This window comes from Poecilia latipinna, unplaced genomic scaffold (genome assembly GCF_001443285.1).
Source record: "Poecilia latipinna isolate Pla-1442-1.1 unplaced genomic scaffold, P_latipinna-1.0 Scaffold316, whole genome shotgun sequence".
Lineage (NCBI taxonomy): Eukaryota > Metazoa > Chordata > Actinopteri > Cyprinodontiformes > Poeciliidae > Poecilia > Poecilia latipinna.
The window spans coordinates 138,590-161,499 of NW_015112932.1; the positions used below are offsets into that span (position 1 = coordinate 138,590).

A 22,910-nucleotide genomic window follows, 5' to 3' on the forward strand; every position below is an offset into this window, starting at 1 on the left:
CTGATTTGCTTGGCCTAATCAAAAGAGAACCCAAATACATCCTAACATGAGCACAAAGGAGATCAAACTGTTTTCATCTGTAAACCACTAAGATGGTTCACTGAGACATCAGGATTTATGAATAACAGCATCAATGTGATTACACATTGACAAACAAATACATATAGAAATTGATTTCATAAATTCTGATTTGCAGAAAAATACCATCTCCTTGCAAGATTCAAGTATGGTGAAATTTACCTGACCCCTTAGCTTCTTCTCTCGACCTCAAGTTATTTCAATTATTGCAGAAACATGCTTTAAAGTTTTATAAAAAAAATAAAACATTTAGAGGTTAATCTGTCCTCCTTTTTGTTTCAACATTTAGGCAAGCAGAGATACAGAAAAGGGAAAAAAAATAAATCAAGCTACACAAGTGAGATAAATTACGGTAATTGGTCTTTTTAAATCTATGATAAATAGAAACACTTTAACCCAGCTTCACACTGAAATTGTTACAATGTTTTATTAATATTCATAGCTTCCTCCAACATATGTAAATATAAAAATTATTCAGAAATCTTTCCAAGACATGGTCTTAATGGTATTGTCACAACAATTATTACAGATCTTAATTGGTTTATTTTTGATACGGTTACCTACGTTTCTGATAGGTACACTTAGAATTCTACATATGGCTCGTTGGTACAAATAACATTTTTTTTTTTCTTTTCCATTCACAAAGGTCAATTATATGAAACAGGTTAAAGACTACAATAATCGATGTTAAATCTCCCCTCAGTGGACCACTAATTGCCTGGATGAAATCAGCAGTAATATGGATAGTACAAGAACATAACAGAACAGCCTAAACTGTTGCCATGGATCCCGCTCTGGCGTCAGGGGCAGGACGTCTCTGCGGAGCGCGGTGAAGAGTGATGGGGGGCATCCAGTCTGTGCCAGCAGTCCTCCTGCCTTCAGCGCAGACCTTCATAAACATCACTTCACAGCTCAGAGAGAAGCCCACCTCGAACCTGGGGACAAGAAAGAGTCGGCGTGGGTCACACGTTACACCTCGTCAAGACTGAGCGAACATAAAAAGAAATTCAGAATAAACGTACAAGGAGGGGCTTTCAGCTCCAGCCAGGATTTGAAAAGTAGGGTTAGGAGTGGTGATGCGTTCTTGTGTTCATGTGAACGTTCATCTTCATCTCGTTGTCCAGGATTTGCACGAGTTGTTGCATCGAGGGGAGGTGACCCGATTCTAGTTTCGACCACACTGGCACGTCTATGGAAACAAGACTTTGAATGTGGCTGGGTTTTTCTTATCCTTGGAGCGGCAGCACAATAACAAGTAATAAATGTTGCTTACATGTAGCTCCACACGTCAAATATAATAATGCATTTTCACCAATAAAAGGCTGTGGATGTCACACAGTCTAACAAGAAGTTAGGGTTTAGTCTCTGAAGCCATGCTGGAAAGGAAATGCTCACCGTTTAATGTGATTTCAAACGCTCCTGTCGACATTAACTGGTTTTCAATCATATTGCTGAAGAAGAAGACCATCATGCAGGCATATATCTGACAAGAAGAACAAAAACTAGGTTAAAAGTCTGAACCAAAAAGTTAACATGAGATGTGTTCGTTTTGACCCGGCAGGCGTTTGAGAAAATCCACAAGAAATTCAAACTGAAATGTAACAAAGAATGAATAAATAATTTCATGACAGACATAGATTGGAAAAACAAACAGAGAAAGTAATAGATGAATAAATCAGTGGGTTTGCTAATTCACAAACCCACTGATTGATAAATTGATGGAATAAACTAAGCTTCTTTTCTGTACTATTTTATCAGATTTGGACCAATTTGTTCATGTCCAAGACTGAAAACCTCTTTCACAAAACGCTCTGCTGATTAGCTGATGGGATTACAGCATCTGGCGTCATTAGTGAAACTGACTTCAGATTTATTAGTACCTGGTGACACCAGATGTTTGATACGTTTTCCTATAGCTATATCTGATGCAATGTTTACAGGTTATTACCCACAACAGATACCAAACACTGTCACTATCAATCTTAAAGTTTTTGTCCAAGGAACAGCAACTACAGAATATTGTGACGCAACACACTCTCTGATGGGAGCATCAATGACCCTGGGGAAAACAATCTAAGCAATACTGAACTTTAAAAACATGCAGAGCTCTGCTAGAGAGCATAAAATGAAATCATGGGACCTTTGGTTGTCTTACAAGTGCATATGTACACCCTGACACCATTTTTCTCCAATTCTAAATAAAACCCAAGTGATTTCTGTAATAGTGCAAAAAAAAAAAAAAAAAAAAACTATGCAGCTGAATCAAATGGCAGCATCCTCCACATCCCTCCCCATTAGAGTGTGATTTTAAAATGAAACAGAAATCCTCACCTTGTTTTGCTGGCCCCACTCCCAGATTCCTGGGGCTTGAACACCAACGAGAGCAAATGGGTCCCTGCCGATTATGATCAGTCCGATCACCAGCAGTTTGAACATAGACAGGAAGGACGCAACATGTCTGTGGAAATAAGATACCATCTCATCAGAAACAGAACACAACACACACTGGGATGATGTTATATCCAACGCCTGAACAATCAGGAAATATGGGCAAAATGTCTGTCCTACATGTGGAACTTATTCATTTGCATCATTGAGGGAAGGGTGAACTGAAAGTTACTCAAACTTCCCTATTTTCCATTTAAACATGTTCTTTTCTTAATGTTGCTGATGTGCGGTATTGCTTCATCAACCACTGGAAGTCCTACTTGGACCGCAGCCATGCGATTATCTGAGGCACATCGCGCACTGCCTGAATGGCTTCCAGCCCTGAACTCTGCCCAGGTATTCCTCTACAACGTGTGCAAGCGCTCCGTTACAGCGTTTCATGAGTAACCGGCATGGATCATTACCTCATGTCATTCTGTGCTGGAATGCACAGCCAGCATATCTTCTGTGATTGACAACTCTATGAATTTTCTTTTTTTAGGTGTGGGGCAGAGAAAAAGTAGAAGAGCACTAGTCATGCCTATGAAGAAAATATAAAAATGTTTTTTTGTTGACACCTCAATACAAGTAACTTCATCTGAGAAAAAAATAAAAAATAAAAACATTCCATTTTGTATAGTAAATGAGTAAAGTCATGTTTACTAGTTGACCGAACTCTAAAGAATAAAAAGGGGTAATTTATAGCTACGAGACCAACCTTGGAAGCTCAAGGTCTGAGCTTAACCAAAGCTGGACTCCAAACTCTGCAACTTCTAACATTTAAAAGCAGAACTGGTAAAACAAAAACACTATCTGAAGGAATATCTTGCTCTTGCTGTGACATATGCAAATGACAAACTTCACAAGAATTCAAAGAAATGATGTCTGGAGCATTTGAAGCATGTGACGAGATATTTAAGAGAGTCGCCTCTCTGAAACGTAGCCAATCTCTTGTGTGCTCATTAAGTCGACCACATGAAGACCCAGGAGTCTCTGTGACACTCCCTGTTGAACTGCGGCACCAGAGGCTGCATAAAACCAGCCTCCCATTGATGCAAATATAGTGCAACTCTAATGGGACCGAGGTTTCACAGAGTCTGACTTTGTTTCTTCCAGTTTATTTCTTGACATAAGAGAAACTTTGCGAAGTAAGCAATAGAACCAATAAAAATCGACTGATTAGTATTACGGATTCAACCAGTGGTGATCGAACACAAATTAGCCAAAACAAATTAATTATTCAGAAGTTCATTAACTTCAGTAGTTTAGTCCAAAATGTAAAACAAATAGGCCCATTACATACATTCCATGCCACAGGCTGAAAACCTCTAGGTCACAGTGATGTGGTAATTCATCTAAAAGCACTGCCAAACAAATACTGAGTACATATACTTTAGAGTACAAAACAATCTACGTAATAAATAAAGTTCACTGCTTAAACAGCATAAATGAATCTACGTTTCATTACTAATCTCATTTATCGAGGCACCTGCTAATCAGCTGAAATCAGAAAAGGCAGGGCACATGCCGCTGCATCCCGATACCAGCTGATGATTAAAAAGCACATTCCAGGTCCTAACCAAATCTACAACTGATGACATTTATCCGTCTGTTACACGCGATAATAGCAAATGAGTATCCAAGGGAACTTCAGTTTGTTAAACAAATTATACCTGATCCTGGGCTGGACTTAATCCACACGTAAGCCGCTAGACAATGGCTGTCCCTTACCGATAGATGGGTACAGGAAGGTAGTTCTCCCCTTCAATGCGGATGTCTGGGTACCGCTGGTACAAGGCCTGCGTGTACTCCTCAAACACCCGCTTGTACCCTCAGGAAATGCTGCAGAAGGAAAGGAGGACAGGTTGTACAACTGGAAAAACAGAATTTAAGTAGCCAAAACATAGTTATCAGCCATTCCTGGAAGACAGTACTTCCACTGTACTGGAGAGAAGAAGAGGCCTTTTCTTCTCCCCCCCCCCTCATTTTTAATGAAAATGTGTTCATTAAAAACACATTTTCTCTGCTTGTTGAAACTTTCTAAGTGATAAGTTGTTCTGAACAGTGCCATCAACTCCTGTCATATTTGCTCATTTAAAGAACAGATCAGAGGTATTTTATGCATCAATATACCAACTTGATGTGGCGAATGCATCATCATTTATTTCTATATTTATATACACACACACATATATATATATACACACACATGTAAAGAGTAAAAACACCAATGAGGTGAAGTTGTGTGTCCACGTTTAACACTGTGTAAATAATGCAAATCAAAAGCCAGTTTTTCTAGCTTCCTGTTTTGTTTTCTCCATTTGATGTTTCTATACAAGCAGCTTTACTGAGAAATGAAGTTTCACAATCCAGACAGACCTGTTCCTGTTTCAGACATGTAATAAGTAGCTAAACAACATCGTTATCAGCATGCTGTCATAGGTACAAAGTGAATTTAGCTGAACAAAATTAAAGTGAAAAATCTACTGCTGACACACATTTGCACAAAACTTTAACATTGATAGTCATGATGGATTTGAATAGAGCCAGGTTGACATTTATCATGATGTACAATCTCTGTTTAATTACATTAGCATAGTCTGTACAGAAAATGACAGAAAGACGGATTTTTTTTATTATAAAAAACAAAAGATTAAATATTTTAGTGGTTGAACATGTTGGTAACAAAAGTTAACTTGCTTTAAAAATGAACCAAGTTCACCAGGTAAATGTTTCTTGGGTCTAATTTGCATTATGTTTATAAATCAACACCTGTGCTGCTTGTTAATCTTTTATTTAGCGGCTTGGAGACTTGCTCTGACCGTTTTCGTTTGGGGTTCAGCGAAGATGTTTAAACCTGTGCGATTCAAACCAAAAGTTTTGAATCGCACAGCTTCACTCACCCTCGGAATGTAGTCTGTACCTTACGTAAAACATGTTTGTCTAATCCACAGACGCTGGGGCGGTTCTTAGAGGATTTAATATGTTTCACTGCGGAAGTGGAGCCATGTTTCCGATGTGTATGGGAGCTACAAAATATTTCACTTTCACACATTTTGTTTCGGCGTTTCTGTAGCGGACGCTCTCCTTAGTGACCGTTTTTTTTTCTGCACACAGACTAACTGACACCTTATTCTCTTGTGTCCGTACGGCGATGTTAGCTGGTTTCTTTTAGCTAGCTTGCAATGACTCGCCAGATTTCTTTTTTTCGTCGTCTGCTTACCAAATCTGAAACTTAAGCAGAGGTCCCGTAGCAAATTGCATCTTCATCTTCTTTATGCCGCTGCTGTCACCAGCTGTGGAGCAACACAGCGAGAAAACCCCCAAAACGAGGAGCGAAAAGCGCAACCACTTCATGGCCATCCGGTCCACGGTTGCTTACCTCTGCTCTGCGTTAATCTGTAATCTTTTTTTCCCCTACTGCTTAAACCCCGCCTCTGCTTCTTACTCGCGACATGCATTCAAGGTTGTCAGAACGCATAGAGCACCCCCTATTGGTCTGGCTGTGGATATCACCATTCAGCGCTGTTGAGTCCCGAGTGCTCTGCAATGGTTACATGGACGCTTTTAATGGATGTTTTCTTTTAAAGTATTCGTGATTTTAGTTTAAGATTTATTAGATGTGGATTGCGTTGATCTTGTAAGCTCTCAAACACCCTTAATTTAACACATATCTTCACAATCCTCCTCATCCTTGGACAGCTTAAAAAGATGTTCTTAAAATGAAATAACTTTTCAGCATGTCTTGGTCACATAATATCAACCTTTTTTTCCGTCATTTAAAGTAAAAAATAATAATTTAAGGTGTTATTTTTATGTCTTAAGTAGTTCTTTATTTTAGATGTAACCAGAAACAATGTACTGTCAAGTTGTATCTTTGTCTTGTTTATAAAGCACATTTTAGTGCATTTTGTTACTGTGTGAGGAAAATTTATATCAAGAAATCTGTAGAATTCAATTCAGTATTGTGCAAAAGTAATGACACCTTTTTCTCACAACTGTGGTAGATTTAGGTATTCTTGGTTTCGTTTCTTTATTGACAAAGTGACCCGAGAAATCTCAAAGTTCCAACAATAACTTCATTCTCCTGAGTTATCAGTGCACTCTAACAATTATTGCAACAATTTAATACTGAGGTCCATTTAGGAGCTAGACTTTAAGTATTCAGCTTCTTGAGTCTTCAACTTGTGCAATTCAAGTCACATTTTAAGGAAAAGAGTACAAATTGAAGGAAGAAAACACCTCGATAGTTTTTTCGGCTTGTCAAGGTGGAATTACAAATTAGATAAATATATAACATCGTTTGAGCTAATTAAATAAAAGGTACACAGCTGCAAGGTGGCAAAAATGTAATTGCAAACTATTTTAACAGTAAGGTATGTTTCTTGACACTACAGCTGGTTCATTCTTTTAAGCACATCTCTTTTTAGTACCATTTGCTTTATAGTGGCTTAATTTCATTCTATCCAAAAAGATGGTGAATATGTAAAAAAAAACAACAAAAAAAAACTAGCCAAAATCCAAATTATTCACACTATTGGAAAGCCAATGAGAAAATATTACTTTTCAAAATATTTACCGATATCACCTGAACCTGTGGAGTAAAAAGCTTTTTATTTAATATTCTGCAGAATAAATCTTAATATCATATTTGCTGTAGTTTGAATAGCGTGCAAGAGCTGCACTTTCAGTTTTCTTTAAATAATTACAACCATGTCAGCAAATAGTGTCATAAGAAAGCAAATTCTGGATTTTCTAAGAACCATGCCATTACTGTTTTTTTTCTCTTTTTAATGTTAGTGTTGCATTTTATTTAACAAAGTATGCATTACAATAAAAACAGCTGAAAAATAAAACAATTTGTCTCTCCGCAGAAATATCTGGCTTTTCAGAGGTTCAGCCTGGCCATGCGCTCCTTTGCGACAGCAGATTGTAGAGCCAGAACTGAGTCTGCAAACAAATACAAAGGTGCGCACTTCAGATTTTTTGGTTAATACTGGAAACAACCTAATCGGACAAAGACGAGTCAAATCCTGTACAAACCCATCAAATTCCTGGAGTAAACCACCAGCTCAGGAAGCCCTTCCTCAATGTTGTATGAGATTTTGTCCATTTCCTTAACAACTTCATCTGCTCTCTGCATAAGAAAAAATAAAATAAATTTTTCTTAAACAACAACAACAGAAATAATAAAAACTACCTTCAGCTCTCCATAGACTTTTTCTTCTAACTCTGTAACTTGAGATATGATGTCCAGCACGCTGGTATCAACAGAAGAATCCTGTAAAAAAAAAAAAAAAAAACAGATCATAAATGCATTTGGAATAAGTACATCAATTAAGTTCAGGATTTTGCTTTTTGTGATGCAATGCACCTCTTCGGATGAACTGTTTATTGGCTCCTTCCCCTTCTGTGCTGTGACTTTGGAGTTGGCATTCAGCTCCTTCACTCTGCCAAAGAAACAGAAATGTTTAAAGTTGTAATAGATCAAATGTTGAAGAGTTTTCATTAAAAGGATGAATGAAATGTCATGACAAAAAGCTAGTTGTTAGTCATCAGTTTGAAATGCCAATAGGGGATCACTTCTCTTGAAGGACAGTCTGATTGATTGATTAAAAACCAAAAACAAAAACATATTCAGCACAAAACTAGTTTAGAAAATATTTTAGATTAAGCTTTTTGAAAAAAAGAGGCTCATCTACTGTTGAGATGAAGTTAGAAAATAAAGATATATCACTGAGTTGAAGAATAACTCAATTAAGTCTTTGATTTTGTAATGGCTTGTTCTTGGACAGCACTTTATGAAGTTCAGCTTTAAACAACAAAAAAAGCTAGAATTTTTTTCATCACTCCTAAAACCAATTACAAAGATGCAGCTATGTAAATTATTGTGTCATTTTGAAGAGTGACAAACATTTCAGTCCTTCACAGCCATTTTGAAATACAAACATTCGCTTAGAATATATGGCATTCATCTGTACTATGGGCAAGGTTTACATATGGTACAAGCAAAAATTAGGAACCTGTTAGAACACAAGGATGGAAGGACAGACAGACAAGAAAGGAAAAAATAAATAAATAAAAAGACAAGGAAAGGGTGAGGAAATGGACACAACGAAAAAATGAATGAAACAGACATAATATAGCATAAAGGAAGGCTAGTATGCAAGGAGGGAGGACACAAGGAAACAATGAGACAGATAAGAAAGAAAGATGGTAAATAGGAAGGAATGAAAGTCAAGTAATTATAGTATAAAGAAAGGAGGGACACAGGAGAAGGAAGTATACTAGTAAGAAAGGATGCAGAAGAGATTTAGACTACCAAGTAGACAATGAACTCTGAAAATGCATACTTTTCCCCCAATCATTACTTTTATCCATGCATGTCTAGAAAAATACTAGAAATCAAATTCCAAATCTTTCTGGATTACATCCGATTTATTTTTGCTAAAGCATAAAACTGCTTTCTGAGCATTCTTCAGGAGTTCTGATTCCAGACTCCATTATTAGGACGCGTCACACCGTCTCTGTACCTGTCTGCGTAGCGAAGTGTGTTCATTGTGTATTCGCATGAGGCCATTCCTGGAGACACCATGGCAATCTGAAATGGAGGGCGGAATATAAATATGTTCATTTTTGAAAACAAAAATTAGTACACAAACCAAGATTAACACTAAAACAACTGGAGGAGGTTAGGTGAGTCTCCATACCATGCAGGTTCTGGACTTTTCTCCAATGAAGGAATCCCTGAGCACTTTGGTCAATGTACTCATCCGAAAAGGAATGTGATCACTGTTCTTCCCCAGAGAGCGAATACACTCCTACAAGACACACAGGACAGGACACAAAAGTGGCTAAAGGGGGGGTAGCTTTAACCTTCCTCCACCTGAATATAATTTTTTTTCTGAAGCTTATCTGATCCTAACTTATGGTTTCAGAGAAAAGTTCTTTCTGCAGGACGAGCGCGTTTCATGCGTTTTACCTTGAGAGCCAACAGGCTGCGGTTGATCTCGGTCGTCTCCACCATAGTGCTGCGATCGTTGCTTCTGACGTCCGTGCCACGCTCGTTTCCTGCCAAATCGATCAATGAGAATTTGCCGTGCAAAGTGGCAGCACGATTATTGCACCGCAGGACAATCTGGAGGATGGCGTGGGAGCGGGAGGAGTTTGCGTTGGCTGAGGTCTGCCCTGATGTCCTGAACAGATGGATGTAGAGGAACGACTTGGATTAGTTTTATTACAAGACACATAAAGATGTGTGTCAAAATAGCTATATTTATTGGCCACTCATACTAAGAAGCTAGAATCAGAACTTGCTCCATTCTCCACAAGTTAAAGGCTGCATTTGTATGGATTTAATCCAATTTGTGAGCCATTATGAGTAATGATCATTTTCAAAAAATAAGTGGAAAAATAAAATTCCTGCCTACTTCCTACTATATGAGGCTACCCATCTCACACTACTGCACTGAAGTACCTGCATGCACTTCCTGTCTGTATAATCCTGATGACGTCTTCTGGTGAGGACACACAGACCTCCTCCAATCCCACCACCTGAACCTGTTGCCGGTCATCCTCCAAGACACGCAGCTTGGCCTTCTTGTTCAGCAGATCATACACCTGAATCGAAACAGGAAAACGTTTCTACGAGCTGATGTCAGACTGACTCGTGCTTCATCAGAGCTCCTTCTTACTTTGCTGTTGTAAATCTCGAAGAAGCTCACGTAGACGCGCAGATCCAGATTAGCAAACCTCCTGTGGTTGAGATTGGTGAAAACATCCTGGGCTGAAATATGAAACATCATTAATAAAAATGTAGACCAAATATGGGGCACCCTCAACATTTACTGGCATTTCTTTACACAAGTTTTCAGTTCACAAGTAAAGCTCTCTCTTTTTCAAATTCAAGATGTCCTTTAGTAAGCCCGGTGAGAGTGCATGAGACGCCCAACAATGTGAGGCGCAGGAATGCATATCTATTAAATATTCTCTATGCGTCATTCTGAAATGGTCCCTGTGCTATTAAACAGATTTATCTATCAGAGCTTTCTTAAAGAGACCTGATGTTTTTAAGGGGTTGTACAAATCTGGTTATCAGCTATGTATATCTGTCCAGGGTTTCCGACTCTGTTGTTGTCTTACTCTAGCTGCACATAATTCTACATGAACACACACATCTGATGATGTCAAAGGAAAAACCTGGCTAAAAGTTGAAATTTCCCCTCATTGCGAGACAATGCAAAAAAACAAAAACTAATAAAGATGAATTTACAGTAAGCCATTCTACACATCTTTACCAGGTGTGCAAATAAATGAAAAGGGCACTGTACAAGCTTAGCTGAATGACTTCTATTTGATCTGCATTTTCAAAACACTACACATTTACAATAATTTACATTCAACTGTCCACAGAGAAAGAAATTGTAGTTTCACCTGCTAAGGCATAGATTCCTTTAGCGCTGTTCTGCTGCTTTCCCGTGAAGTCACCTCCCATTGTCTACAAAGATTTAGGAAAAGAAAAATCCATTCTGAATTAGAAAAAATTGACTTAAGCATAATCTTAAAACTTGTAGGGTTCACGGAGGCTTACATGGGTCTTGCCACTTCCAGTCTGGCCGTAGGCAAAGCAAGTCGCCATGCAACCTTGAAAAATGGACTGCACCAAAGGTTTGGCTGTGAACCTGAAAGCAAAACCAATAAAAACTCAAGAATTAGAAGAAAAGAAAAAGCTCTTTAATAAACATAAACTTTTGTTTACTGTTGCTTGTTATTATAGCACAGCAAAAAGTTAGTGTGCAACAAACATGGTTTTAAATTAAAATGAATCAATTTTTAGTTTGAAATAACAGACTACCAATTATTTTAGGTGACAAATTGAATCTATTAAGTAATATTTACTTGTAGACCAGCTCGTTGGTGGCACTCTCATCAAATGAGTAGTCAAAGTGGAAGACCTGGTTCTCCAGGTACTTGGTCAGGTCCACTTTTTGCTTTGGCTCATGGACCAGTAACGCACCTTTGCCAGGAACGGACACCACATCAATCTCCTTCTTGTTAAACTCTAAAGAAACCCCACAAAAATAAAAATGAACTTTGGGTTCCTCTGTTTATTCCATTATATTAACTTGGCACCGTGTCATAAGACATTTTCAACACACACCCTGCTTGTTTAGAGGCCGTTTGCGAACACACACACAAATCTTGTGAGGCTCAATCTGTGAAAGTAAACCAGCGATTAAGGAAGTGGAGTAAAAAGCGTACAAGTAGAAAACGGCCTCAAACACTGAACACGATCTCTGTGTCAGAACTCACCGGATCAGAAGTGGTTATCGGAGTTATTTCCAAGGTTTCTCTAAAATCCTGGATCATCTCATAGAACTTCTGATTTGGTCGAGATGACTCTCCAAACTAAACCAAAGGGAAATCAGTGTTTGATATTTAAATTTTAAAAAAAAAAAAAGCTTAAAAAAAAAAAAAAAAAAAAAAAAATCCCCCCACCTTTCCCTTCTTAGGTTGCATGTCAAAGGGCTTCATGACACTGGAAATCCTTTTGTTGCTTTTGTTTGTTTCCTGAGGAGCCACAGATTTTCTTCTGCCTGCAATGCAGAGATGTGGGCATCATCTTTATTATGTTATTGTACAGAGTAGTCTATGAATAATTAGGTCTGTAAGAAATTTTGCTGGATGATAAATTGGCCCAGAATTTATTGCCATGAACAATAACATTATTTTGAGACCATTTGAGACCCTAACCCTAGTAAAAATGGCATGAAAATGCAAGAACACATTTTCAAATATCAATAAATGTTCAATTCTAATGAACATTTAAACACTGGAACCGAAAGACATTTGAAATATCCAAGATAAGTAATCATTAATAAAAATGAATTACGGAGTCCCTGTAAGCAAAATAGTATTAAAAATAAAGAAAAAAAGAAAAGAAATAGTGGAGACCATATCACCAGACTGAATACCTGTATCGTTCAGTTTTAGTTAAAAAAAAAAAAAAGAGAAAAACAATAAATCAAAAAAATGACAATTATTGAATGTCTTTTAATTTATCATAAGATATATTAATTGATTTACCGTTTATTGTGACAGGCCTATGTACAATAACCTACACATCTAATAGAATTATGGGTAAGAATTATTGACCTCTTGCTGACGGCAGAGAAGGCATTCTGTCAGGCTCGTTTTCTTTGACCGACTCATCAACAGGAGGCAGCAGCTGTGCTAGTTTGGCTTCATTTCCTCTCTGCGGCTGAAAAGAGGGAGCTGCACAAAGAAAGAAAGAATGGTGCAATTAAAAGATATTTAATTTTTATTACTGAAATAAGTAAACCACTGAAATGTGGAAGCATACAGTTAAAACGCATACAGATTACACAAAAATATCCAAATGACATCTAATACAAAACAAAGCCAATACACGTCACTAAAAACAATAACTGTAGATCCAGTGAAACAAGTCAGTTGTCCAGAGATGGAATGTTTTCAAACAGGAGGTACTTTGGGGGATCACTACTAACCAGAGCTGGTAGGCTGCGCCGACTGGTTCACTTCAGGACAGATTGTCTCTGGGTTTCCTTGAGAGGACGCATTGCTTGTTGCCGCTGGTGACACCATAGGTGCTGGTGGCTGGAACAAACATGTCTGCCGTGTCTGAGACCGTAAGGCAACTAAGAGGAAGATAAATCCAAGAGGAAAAAAAAGCAATAAGTTTTAATAAGCCATTTTTTGTGAATAATGAACTGATCAAGATAGTAATATTCTAAATCACAGCTAAAGCATGGCAAACTAAAGAGTATTGTAAAATTTGTGACTAAGGCAGCAGAACATGAAAGGAACAAAGGCTCAGAAGTTGATGTAAAAAAAATAAAATAAAAATAAAAAAAGGTGTTTAGTGTCACCACAATTAATTCAGTTCTTCCAAGCTTCTACCACACAATTTGCCTCCCAGAATAGTGAGAATAAACTGTCTCCAAGTTGTGCTGCATGCCCAGCATACCCACAACACCCGTGTCTTACAAAAATAAAGCAGAGATTCAGTCCTGACTATAGCCCTTGCAGCATCGTTATTGTGATTTTGTGCATAATTTCCTTTCTTTAAAGAAAGAAAAGTGAGGATTGCCAACCTAACTCCTCGTTATTTTTGGCCGATGGAGTTGAGACTTTGGGATAAAACAAAGTCTAAATTCAGTAACTTAGGTGAAAATTACTGAAAGTGATGCGAGACAAACTGGATCATTGGTTACATACAGGAAGAAGGAGCAGGGATACGGGATGAGCGAAGTCTCCCCTCATACTTCTGTGAAAGAAATACAGACAAAAGAAGTTTCTGTTAGGAATTACTTATTTTGTTCAAACATGCGTTATCCTCTATTGAATTTGTACTTTTTATGCATTCTCTCTTTCTGCATAATTATATTGGTTAAAACAGTAAAATGGAAGTATTTGAAGGTATAGGTGTTGATACACTGAGGTTTATCTGCATGCCACATAATTTTAGTTCTGCAGTTTTTTGTTTGTTTGTTATATATATGAATAAATACACACATCATCACTTGCCTTGTCAGGAGCAGCAGAGGGCGGTTCAGCAGCTCTGGTGGCAGCATTTACATGGTCCAAAAGCTCTGGATTTAAATGGCATAACTCGCTAATCTCAATCTGAAATACAAAGAGAAACTTAAATGCAGACTGTCTAAAGAAAATAGTTGTTCAGCACAAAGCTTAATCCTTCTGTTAACTCGAACTAATGCATGACATTTAAACAGAAATCCTAATTTCTGCTCAAACTGTTCCCTTCACAATCATAATGCAGAAACTTCTCATTTTCTGCACAATTCACAGTGGGGAAAAATAAATTCTATTTTCAACAAACAATTTATAGTTTTCAGGAATATGCTGCCACATGTTTTTATACATGGGTTAAACTTAAACTTATATGTGGGTTAAACTTAAAAGTAACAAGTATCAGTCACTAGGCTCCATTTGAGAGAGCCTAATTACTGAACTACAGCCTTTGACACTTACTTACCAACTCCAAACAAGGAAATGATACACATATACACACACAATCAGGAAATTGTGAACAAATAGTTTTGTCAGTTTTAAAGTTTTACATTTCTTTTCCAAAAAGAGTATTTTTAATCAAAACATCGAGATGCCTCCTTCAATACTCCTTAATCTTAAAATAAAGAAATATACCATATTAAGCTACTTGTATATTATAAGTGTTTGAGGTGATTTTCCAAGACACTAATTTAAAACATTGGATTTTCTCCCCAAGAAACTGTGTCCAAGTACAAAGATGGAAGGCATTATATGACTATGATGCAAAGATTTTTATGCATTTTACCAGGTGTACCAATAAAAATGAGACTGTTTTTTAACTTCTACATCTTGAACTGCATCATATGATAGATAAGAAGTAAACTTTGCAATTTCTGCATAAATCCTATGTAGATATTTGTTTTCCTTCTTGAAGAAAAATATGCTTTATAGATATTTGACAAGTTTTTAGAAAAATCTTGTGAAATATTTGTTCAATAAAATGACAACTCAAAAACATTCAGATTGTTTTCCCAGTATTTCAAGTACCATTTCACTTTAGTTATCTACTACACACAAAAAGTCATTTTGAAATTGTTACTTTAAGCTTGATCTTTAAAAAGTGTGTTAAATGAAATCACTAACCTCCTTCCCTCGGCTCATTTTCCTCTCCTGCCATTCAACCATTGCCGTAGACTTGAAGGCATCAACGGATTTAACGATGGCTGAATGGATTCGACCTGGGTGACGAACCAACAAGCCGAAGAGCTTACAGTTAAGATTTAGCACACAATATATCACGTAAGAAAACAAATATACAAACTCACCATCACTGCGACTGATCTGAATAGAAAGCCCAACTAAAAGTCTGGAAAGATTCTTCTCCATCTTTGTTTCTTTTTACTGTCGAAGGGGGAAAAAAGTCAAATGTACCTCCGTTAGCGTTTGGGCTAATAAGCTAGCTCGCGGTGCTATGAAGTGGTTGGTGTAAAACTAATAGAAATAACCGTCTTCTAACATATCTCTACTCTGACATTAAATGAATATTTGTTTATATCTATTAATTATTCCTTTCTCTGATAAAGGAAATATTCCTCACCTGCGACAGCCCAGTGCACCGCCAAAGATTCAAATAAGCGTTATTTCCTACCGTCCAGGCGCCTGATTGGCTTATATCATTACGTAGTAGGTGACGTTCTTCTTCTTTCGCTATTTTGAAAAAAAAAATCAGAGATACATGTAGCGCCACTTCCTGGATTCTTTGGGAATTACGCAAATGAACTCGCTAACCTTAAAAACACACAATAGCAAACGTGCTCATTTGAATCACAGATTATGTAACGTCTGACACTATTTGAAGCAATGTACGTCTTTCAAACCACAGGAAACAAGAAGTCTCGTGTATTTGGAGAGTTTTCAAAAAACTATATATGGTTTTTTAAAAACTATATACAGCTTTCAAAATAGCTATATAGCTTTAATATAAACTCTGCGGGAGTTAAATCAACACTGGGGTTTATATATATATATATATATATATATATATATATATATATATATATATATATATATATATATATATATATATATATATATATATAGCTTAAAACCAATGTTTGAAGTTTGAAGCTATACATAATTTTGACATAATGAGTGGCAAGGTAGCCAGATCTGATGGCCATTTGATACTGAAATAAGCTTGTTTAATTGAAATAGCTGCAGCTAAAGATCAGGTGTGTATAGAATGAAACATATCAGTCTTTGTTTTTAATCATATTTTCCTCCCCTTATAAGATTGCTCAAACATTAGTTAGATAACTTGCTTGATCTGTAGTAGTATTGGAATTGAAAAAGTTGTTACTTGAACTATCATAGAGAATTTAAGGAGATTTATTTCCAGTTTGAATAAAAGCAGGTTTTCAGGACCTCTTAAAAAGATCTGTGTCAAAATATTTCAGCTGCTTGTCTAGAAACCAAATAAACATTTCAAGACATGAACTGCTGTCTCAGATATTTCAGCTGTAAGGACTGTTTTTCTGCAACACCCTATAGTTGTGGCCAAATCCTTCTAATTGCTCATCCATTTGGCCTATACAGTATTTCACCCATGTGAAAACAGGAATCCTGTGTTTGTCCACATGCTGTCTCTGTCTTCCCACACCTTCTGCAAACCAGTCCCTTGTGACATCAACAAGCAGGGACAGCTGGAGAATGACCCAATCTGCAGTTCAGCCTTTGCCTTCAGGGTGGGACCCCCCACCCCACCACCACCACCACCAAAAGCTCCTTTACTCCACACCCTCAGACTCCAAGCATTCTAATTCTACTATACACAAGCCTGACTTGTGTATACACATTCCCCCTCAAGCGAACGCTGACACATGACAAATCAAAGTTCTAATAAACAGCTTGTGCTATAAGCAATTTTCCCGCCGCCACCAAGGGATGAAAAATAAATAAATCCCTGTTGGTCGACTGTCCGGGCCATTTGGTGGGTCTGTCTGCCGGCGACTGGGTGGCCCAGGGCTGCTTGGTGTGAGGCCTGGGACGGAGCCACAACTGTTTCCTGTGGGCAGCCCAACCCCCAGAACTTCTCCACAACTGGCTTAGTGGGTGGCATTCCCCTCCTCCTATTCCTGTCACCCCCCAAAACTCCTACACACCACCCCGCCTCCCCCCACCCTCATAGCTCTTTTCCTCCAGGCACCTCCCCCTGCTCCCCTTCAGTCAGACGGTCCATCATTTTCACAGCCTGCATTCAGCACTTCCACAGTGGTGTGTCAAATCAGACTGCATTTAAAATAAGTAAATAAGTGCAAGTGAGAACATATTAGTTCGTTTGAATGGATACAATGAAATTCAGTAATTTCATAAATTATGCATATTTAAATTACATTCGTCAGGCCTTACAAAGTAAGCTGGATACATTCTCATAAATCTCGATAAAATGGCATGTCAGGAGTCTTGGTACAAACCTCGAACTAACTGACTAGCTAGTGAAAGACTAATCTTATTATAATCTTATTATAGTATTAATGAGGTTGACTCTTTCAACTTTTTGACATCCATTTTTCCATAAGTGTCTTGGTGTTCTTTTGTTTGTTTTGATTCCATTTGCTAGCTTTCTATTCTGTAGTGGTTTTTGATGGGGCGACTGTGGAGTGGGTGGGGGCGGTGGGGGGGGGGGGGGCTTTATGCCCTGGACAGCAACACCAGAGGGCAGCACCATGAGGCAAAAAAAAAAAAAATCCCAAAACATTTCACCTCCACTCTGAGCAACTCCTCTATTCCGAGTTTGCAGGTCCAGTCACCTCTCTGAAGTGTGCACAGAGTAGCTACTTTGAGAACATATCTCTGCTAGAGATAGACGTTTTGTATTAAAAAGCTGTTTTCATTCTCTTAAAAAAGTCTGAACTGTGTTTCATAATCTTTAGGTCAAAGCTAACAGATAACAGATAAGTAATCAACAAAGACAGAGTACAAAAGACACAAGACCAAACCAGCCAGCAGAGCTGAATGCAGAAAGAAAAAACCTTTTGATGCAACTGTTCAATGTTTCACTGAATGCTGTTCACACTTAAATACTTTTTGACATATTGATGAAGTGCTATGTTCTGGATAACACATTCCTGATGCTCTAGGTCCAGAGATGTTCTGCTCATGGAAATGCAAGTTCAGTCTTTCGCTCACTTTAGACTCACTCCATTTCTGATGATCCAAACACTGCTGATTTATTTTTGTTTTGTATTTCATTAGTAACCCACTTAACATTGCAATTATTTCAACCAAACACTTCTGAACTTTTATTTTTTTGTGTTTCATTTCATTTTTTTCCTCTGAATATTTGATATCAATAATTCCACACATGTCCTTCATAATGGGCCTTCTCCTACACAAACACAGTGCATGTTTGTGCACAGTTATCTCTGTTAGGATCAACATACACACTGAAAGTTGGCCAAGTCTCCATAGCCTCTACACGAGAGGTGAGCTGGGAGAGGAGAGTAGTCACAAGAAGAGAGCATTTAGAGGTGTCAGTCCCTCAGGTGGATGGTCGGAGGAATGGGGTGTTGGAGAGGGATGTGGGGGATTCGGGGGGAGGGAGGGAGGGGGACTTGTATCTGTTGGCCCCGAGTCTGTTTAACTGTTCCCATTTTTCCATGTGTGCAAAAGCATATTTTCTCAGTGTAAAGAAAATCGGCAGAGGCCAAGGCTCTGTTCCCCCTGTGCAGATCAAATAAACACACATGCGTGAGCTGAGCACACTTAAAAACCACCCAGGAAGGCTGACAGACAAGGAGATGAGCACTGAGGAAAACTAACATGAAATAGAAATAGAAAAAGTACAGAAAGGCATTCATCAGAACTAGCTGTTTGATCTTTTCTCTTATTTTTATTTTTAATAAAAGGTGTGTATCAAGTACAAAGTATGAAACGTAATCATAAACAAAACTTCAAGATTCCTGATTTTCAGTCACTTCTGGCATATTTCTTATATTTAATAAAAAAAATATATATATATATATACATGATTACACGCAGACCAATGCAAAATTAAAAGAACCTAAAAAGTATTAAGTTGTATTGATGTGTTACATTAATGTGTAAGAAGCTCATACTCATCAAATAAAGGTAAAAAGGAAAAAAATCTATTTCACGACTTTTTGGGACATCACAGGCTCGCTAAAGCATGGCGTTTGTGACCCAATATGAAAAATGGCCACCAGAGGGCATTATAGCAGCAAACTGCGATGGCAACATGCAGGATGTGGGACAATTTTGAGTTACCATCAAACCTGACATGCATTATAATGGACTGTGAGAGGATACCTCACACCTATACATGCAAGGGGAGAGCATTCACCCAGCATGAGTCAATAGCAACATTAGAGTAATATTTTTTCTGTTTTATTATTTGCTTTCCTATACCTTGTGTTTGACTCTGAGTTTTTCTGCTGAACTGTATGTATTATATCAAGCTTCAATGATTATTCAGTTTTCCCGTCTAAAACATGAAACTAACTAGATTCAAAGTTTGTAATATAACATCCACTCTAGAAGACATCTTCATATGTTTTATTGACTAAGGTTTACATTTTGGGGACCTGTTTTGCATCTAAAAGAAGCTACCGTATAGATAAGACTTTGTTTCTCTGAATCAATTGAAAGCTTTCGAATAACTCATTTAATATTTATTATCGCTTTGTATCTTTTTAGAGCACCATAGTCAGGGGTACACTCCAGTATTAGTCCAAAGGTCCTTGTAACTGGTTTTAAACCAAGTGTAAAAGGTAAATTATGCAATATATACAGAAAGAGAAACCTTGTTTTATTGCTGCAAATTGATGCAGCTTGATTCCAGCACTGCAATAAAAGAATAATTGTTTACAGTAGTTACTGGGCATTACACACGATTTACAGATACCTACTTTTATCACACAGTGGTTTTATGAATTGTAAATCCATGGTTCCTGGTCCCTCTGGGCTGATTTGAAGCTCTTAGACAAGACTGATATGTCTTTGAATTATGAGGAAAACTTAAGGCAAGCATTTAAAGGACGAGAAGGCATAACTTTACCACAGAGAGTCGAGATTAGATGGATAGCAGAATGACATTCAAACGTAAAAATAGGAAAACATGTTTTTTCTTGCTTCACCAGATTTAGATCTGTGTAAAGACACCTGCATTGTCTTATTGATTGCACTTTATGAAGTAGAAATCTTGCCTATAGTAGATCTTTGTTATTTCTTCAGCACATTTGAACATCTAGCGTAAAAAGTAGGCATGTCCATAATACATACAAGAATGTCAATAAAATTTGACCAAGGAGGAGCAGAGGCAAAATAAGCCGTGGTAGTTAGCAGGAGTGGTAACCAGTCTTTGAATTGGCCTTCTTTTCCCCATATTTACCTCTTCATCCATCAAACACTATCCCCCAATGGAGACAATTTACCTCATTGATAAGAAACGGATTATAATAATCTCTTTGACACTCAGTCCAATTATTTACAGTAGCTGGATCCATAGATACATAAACATATGGAGATATAGACAATACTTTATTTCACCCTAATTAATCAAAACTTTGATGGAACTCAAACTCTGTTTTAAATAATTCACTGTTAAATGTAAGTCAGTCTAGTTGAAGTTTAATCAGTCTGAGTAGTTTATTTTTTTGAAGTGCAAATTATCAAATGCAGTTATTGATTCTTTGAAAACCAGTGAAATAGACCTTTAACTGAGCACCAAGTCGAAGCTGAAAATCAGATACCAACCTAAGCATCATCATCTGTCAGCTTAGTCATATCTTCTGAGAGTGCTTAACTTTGCCCAGCATGGGGCGTAAATGCCAGATGGACTGCACATGCTAATTGTTGATGGGAAACTCGTTTGGGTTACTACAGCTCACACAATGTTTTTGTTTCCCCGTGTACTTGTGCCACCCCAAGACTACGTTGCCCAGAGCAATGAGCCATGTCCTCTTAAAGAACTAAGTATGTCTAGCAGAAACACAAATGGCTTCAGACCTGATGACTATTTGATACCAGTGATGTTACACGGGTTTTTCTATGCCCTCATGAAACGACTGGGAAATATGCGTAACAGAGCTGCTAAAATATTAAGAAATAAAATGACATTTTTAAAACGTATCTCTGTCTGACTTTCAAAAAAAATCAACAAGTGTTAAAAACTCAGCAGATTTCTTTCTTCACCCTGAGGTGTTTAGTTGCATTGGGTGAATAAAGAGTTACATAAAAGCTTCTCAAAAGTGCTATTTAGATACCCACATGAAAAAGTCAGATCCTTTTTAAATATAGAGAAATTAAACCATAGGAGGGATAGATCTTGAAGTTATAGTCGAGGCAATTATTAAAATTGTTCTTTCTTTGAGGTACACTGTAAGGATTTGGGAAAGGAGGGGGTGGGGATTATGGTTTGTGAGCTGCAGTAGTGAAATACAATTAATGTCAAAGCTTTGCTTCCCGCAGCCTCACACACATGTGTCCTGTGCAGCTCAGGGTTCCTCTGTTTCTCCATTTGGTCAGTAACTAGTCCACAGGGCCGCTCTGTCAGTCACAATTTCCCGCTTCGTCTTCGTCAGTTTTCACTCTAAGCTGAGGGAGCTGAGTGGGTCACGCCACAGAAAACACTAAGTAAGCACACTTTCAGCCTAAACATAATCTGAACCTGTCCTGTGACAAAATTAAATGCATTAGAAACAAGGGCTGAGCCATGACTGTGAAATTAGCCTATAAACTCTATTCTTGAATTCAATCAGTTCCTTTATGTGAACCGTAAAGATAGAAACCCAGCAGCCCAGGCATGGCCTCTTAAAAGGGAACACCAATCGAAACCACAAACCCTGAATAGAAACGCCAATGTGTCAGTGTGCTTTTGAAATTAATCCTCAAAACCCACCAGTGTTTCTTTCCCCACCTCCCAGCGTTTTCTTTTACAGGAACTCAACAGAGAAATCAGATGTTTACTTGCATTGTAGAGAGATCCTCAACATGTGGAGCCCAGAGTTTTCAAAGAAAAACTTACACCACCAGTTCAGTTTTATAGCCCTCTCCCAAAACCACAGCATTAGGGCACACTGCAAAAATGCCTGCCTAACCAGTCATTTTCCTGTTTCACCAAAGCCCAAAACTAAAATATTAACATGTTAAAGGGCATTTTGTTTTTTTGGCGAAAGGAATGGCCAAAGCCCTGTAACAAGTCAACATTTAAAGACAAAACAATTTGTTCTAGACACATTTGATGTTTGAAGCTGTGGGATCACTTATACCATTCCGTTCTATTCTCTGTGCATGGATTTAAAATAAAAACATATTGACAAAATATGTCACTGCTGAGGAAATAATAAGTTACAATGTCTTGCAGAAATATTTGAGCCTTTTCACATTTTGTCACATGACATCCACTAACTCCAATCTGTTTTAATTTGCCCAATACGAAGGCAAGCACGGTTATGAGATGAAAAGAAAATAAATTGTGCTTTTTATTTGTATTATTTTGAATACCTCGATGATTGCTTTTCAGGTCATCCACATCCACAAAGATCATGGTGCTACTGTAAACCTTCCAAATCTACCATCTAAGCTATAAAACTGGACTGGGGAAGCATTAATCTGAGAAGTAGGCAACAACAAACATGGTGGTGGCAGGATTATGCTGTTAGGTCTCCGTTTTTTTCTGCATTGGCACCCGGGGTTGTAGTAGACATTTTTGTTCAGGTGTGATTTTGACCGATGGGGTAAAAAACAAACAAACAAACAAAAAAAAAAACAGTCTATTTTCTCCATCAATTCTTAAAAAGGTTAATAATGACACTTCATTGACATTGCATTTC

General features: G+C 37.7%; 2 protein-coding genes across 4 annotated transcripts; both read right to left on the reverse strand.

The window, feature by feature from the left end:
• Nucleotides 1-479: 479 nt before the first annotated feature.
• selenot1a (selenoprotein T, 1a) lies at nucleotides 480-5,924 on the reverse strand. The gene is made up of 6 exons (XM_015034896.1): nucleotides 5,729-5,924; nucleotides 4,237-4,347; nucleotides 2,410-2,536; nucleotides 1,474-1,561; nucleotides 1,101-1,267; nucleotides 480-1,013 (listed from the first exon to the last, which is right to left on the reverse strand). Exons 1-5 carry the CDS (start codon nucleotides 5,866-5,868, stop codon nucleotides 1,143-1,145), a joined length of 591 nt encoding a protein of 196 aa, XP_014890382.1. The 5' UTR covers nucleotides 5,869-5,924; the 3' UTR covers nucleotides 480-1,013; nucleotides 1,101-1,142.
• A 994-nt stretch (nucleotides 5,925-6,918) lies between these two features.
• Nucleotides 6,919-15,757, reverse strand: kif2c (kinesin family member 2C). 3 transcript variants are annotated; one of them, XM_015034892.1, is made up of 23 exons: nucleotides 15,656-15,757; nucleotides 15,384-15,459; nucleotides 15,202-15,296; nucleotides 14,074-14,172; nucleotides 13,765-13,813; nucleotides 13,641-13,676; nucleotides 13,035-13,184; nucleotides 12,661-12,780; nucleotides 12,004-12,101; nucleotides 11,818-11,913; nucleotides 11,666-11,720; nucleotides 11,404-11,566; nucleotides 11,096-11,186; nucleotides 10,939-11,002; nucleotides 10,200-10,291; nucleotides 9,983-10,125; nucleotides 9,488-9,701; nucleotides 9,216-9,326; nucleotides 9,039-9,106; nucleotides 7,880-7,955; nucleotides 7,706-7,786; nucleotides 7,549-7,642; nucleotides 6,919-7,455 (listed from the first exon to the last, which is right to left on the reverse strand). In XM_015034892.1, the coding sequence occupies exons 2-23, from the start codon at nucleotides 15,442-15,444 to the stop codon at nucleotides 7,394-7,396; spliced, it is 2,118 nt and encodes a 705-aa protein (XP_014890378.1). In that variant the 5' UTR covers nucleotides 15,445-15,459; nucleotides 15,656-15,757; the 3' UTR covers nucleotides 6,919-7,393. The 3 variants fall into 3 exon arrangements, with proteins under 3 accessions (XP_014890378.1, XP_014890379.1, XP_014890380.1); XM_015034893.1 differs by lacking the exon at nucleotides 13,641-13,676; XM_015034894.1 differs by lacking the exons at nucleotides 13,641-13,676; nucleotides 13,765-13,813; nucleotides 15,202-15,296; nucleotides 15,384-15,459; nucleotides 15,656-15,757 and having other exon boundaries at nucleotides 14,074-14,128.
• Between the last annotated feature and the right edge of the window lie 7,153 nt (nucleotides 15,758-22,910).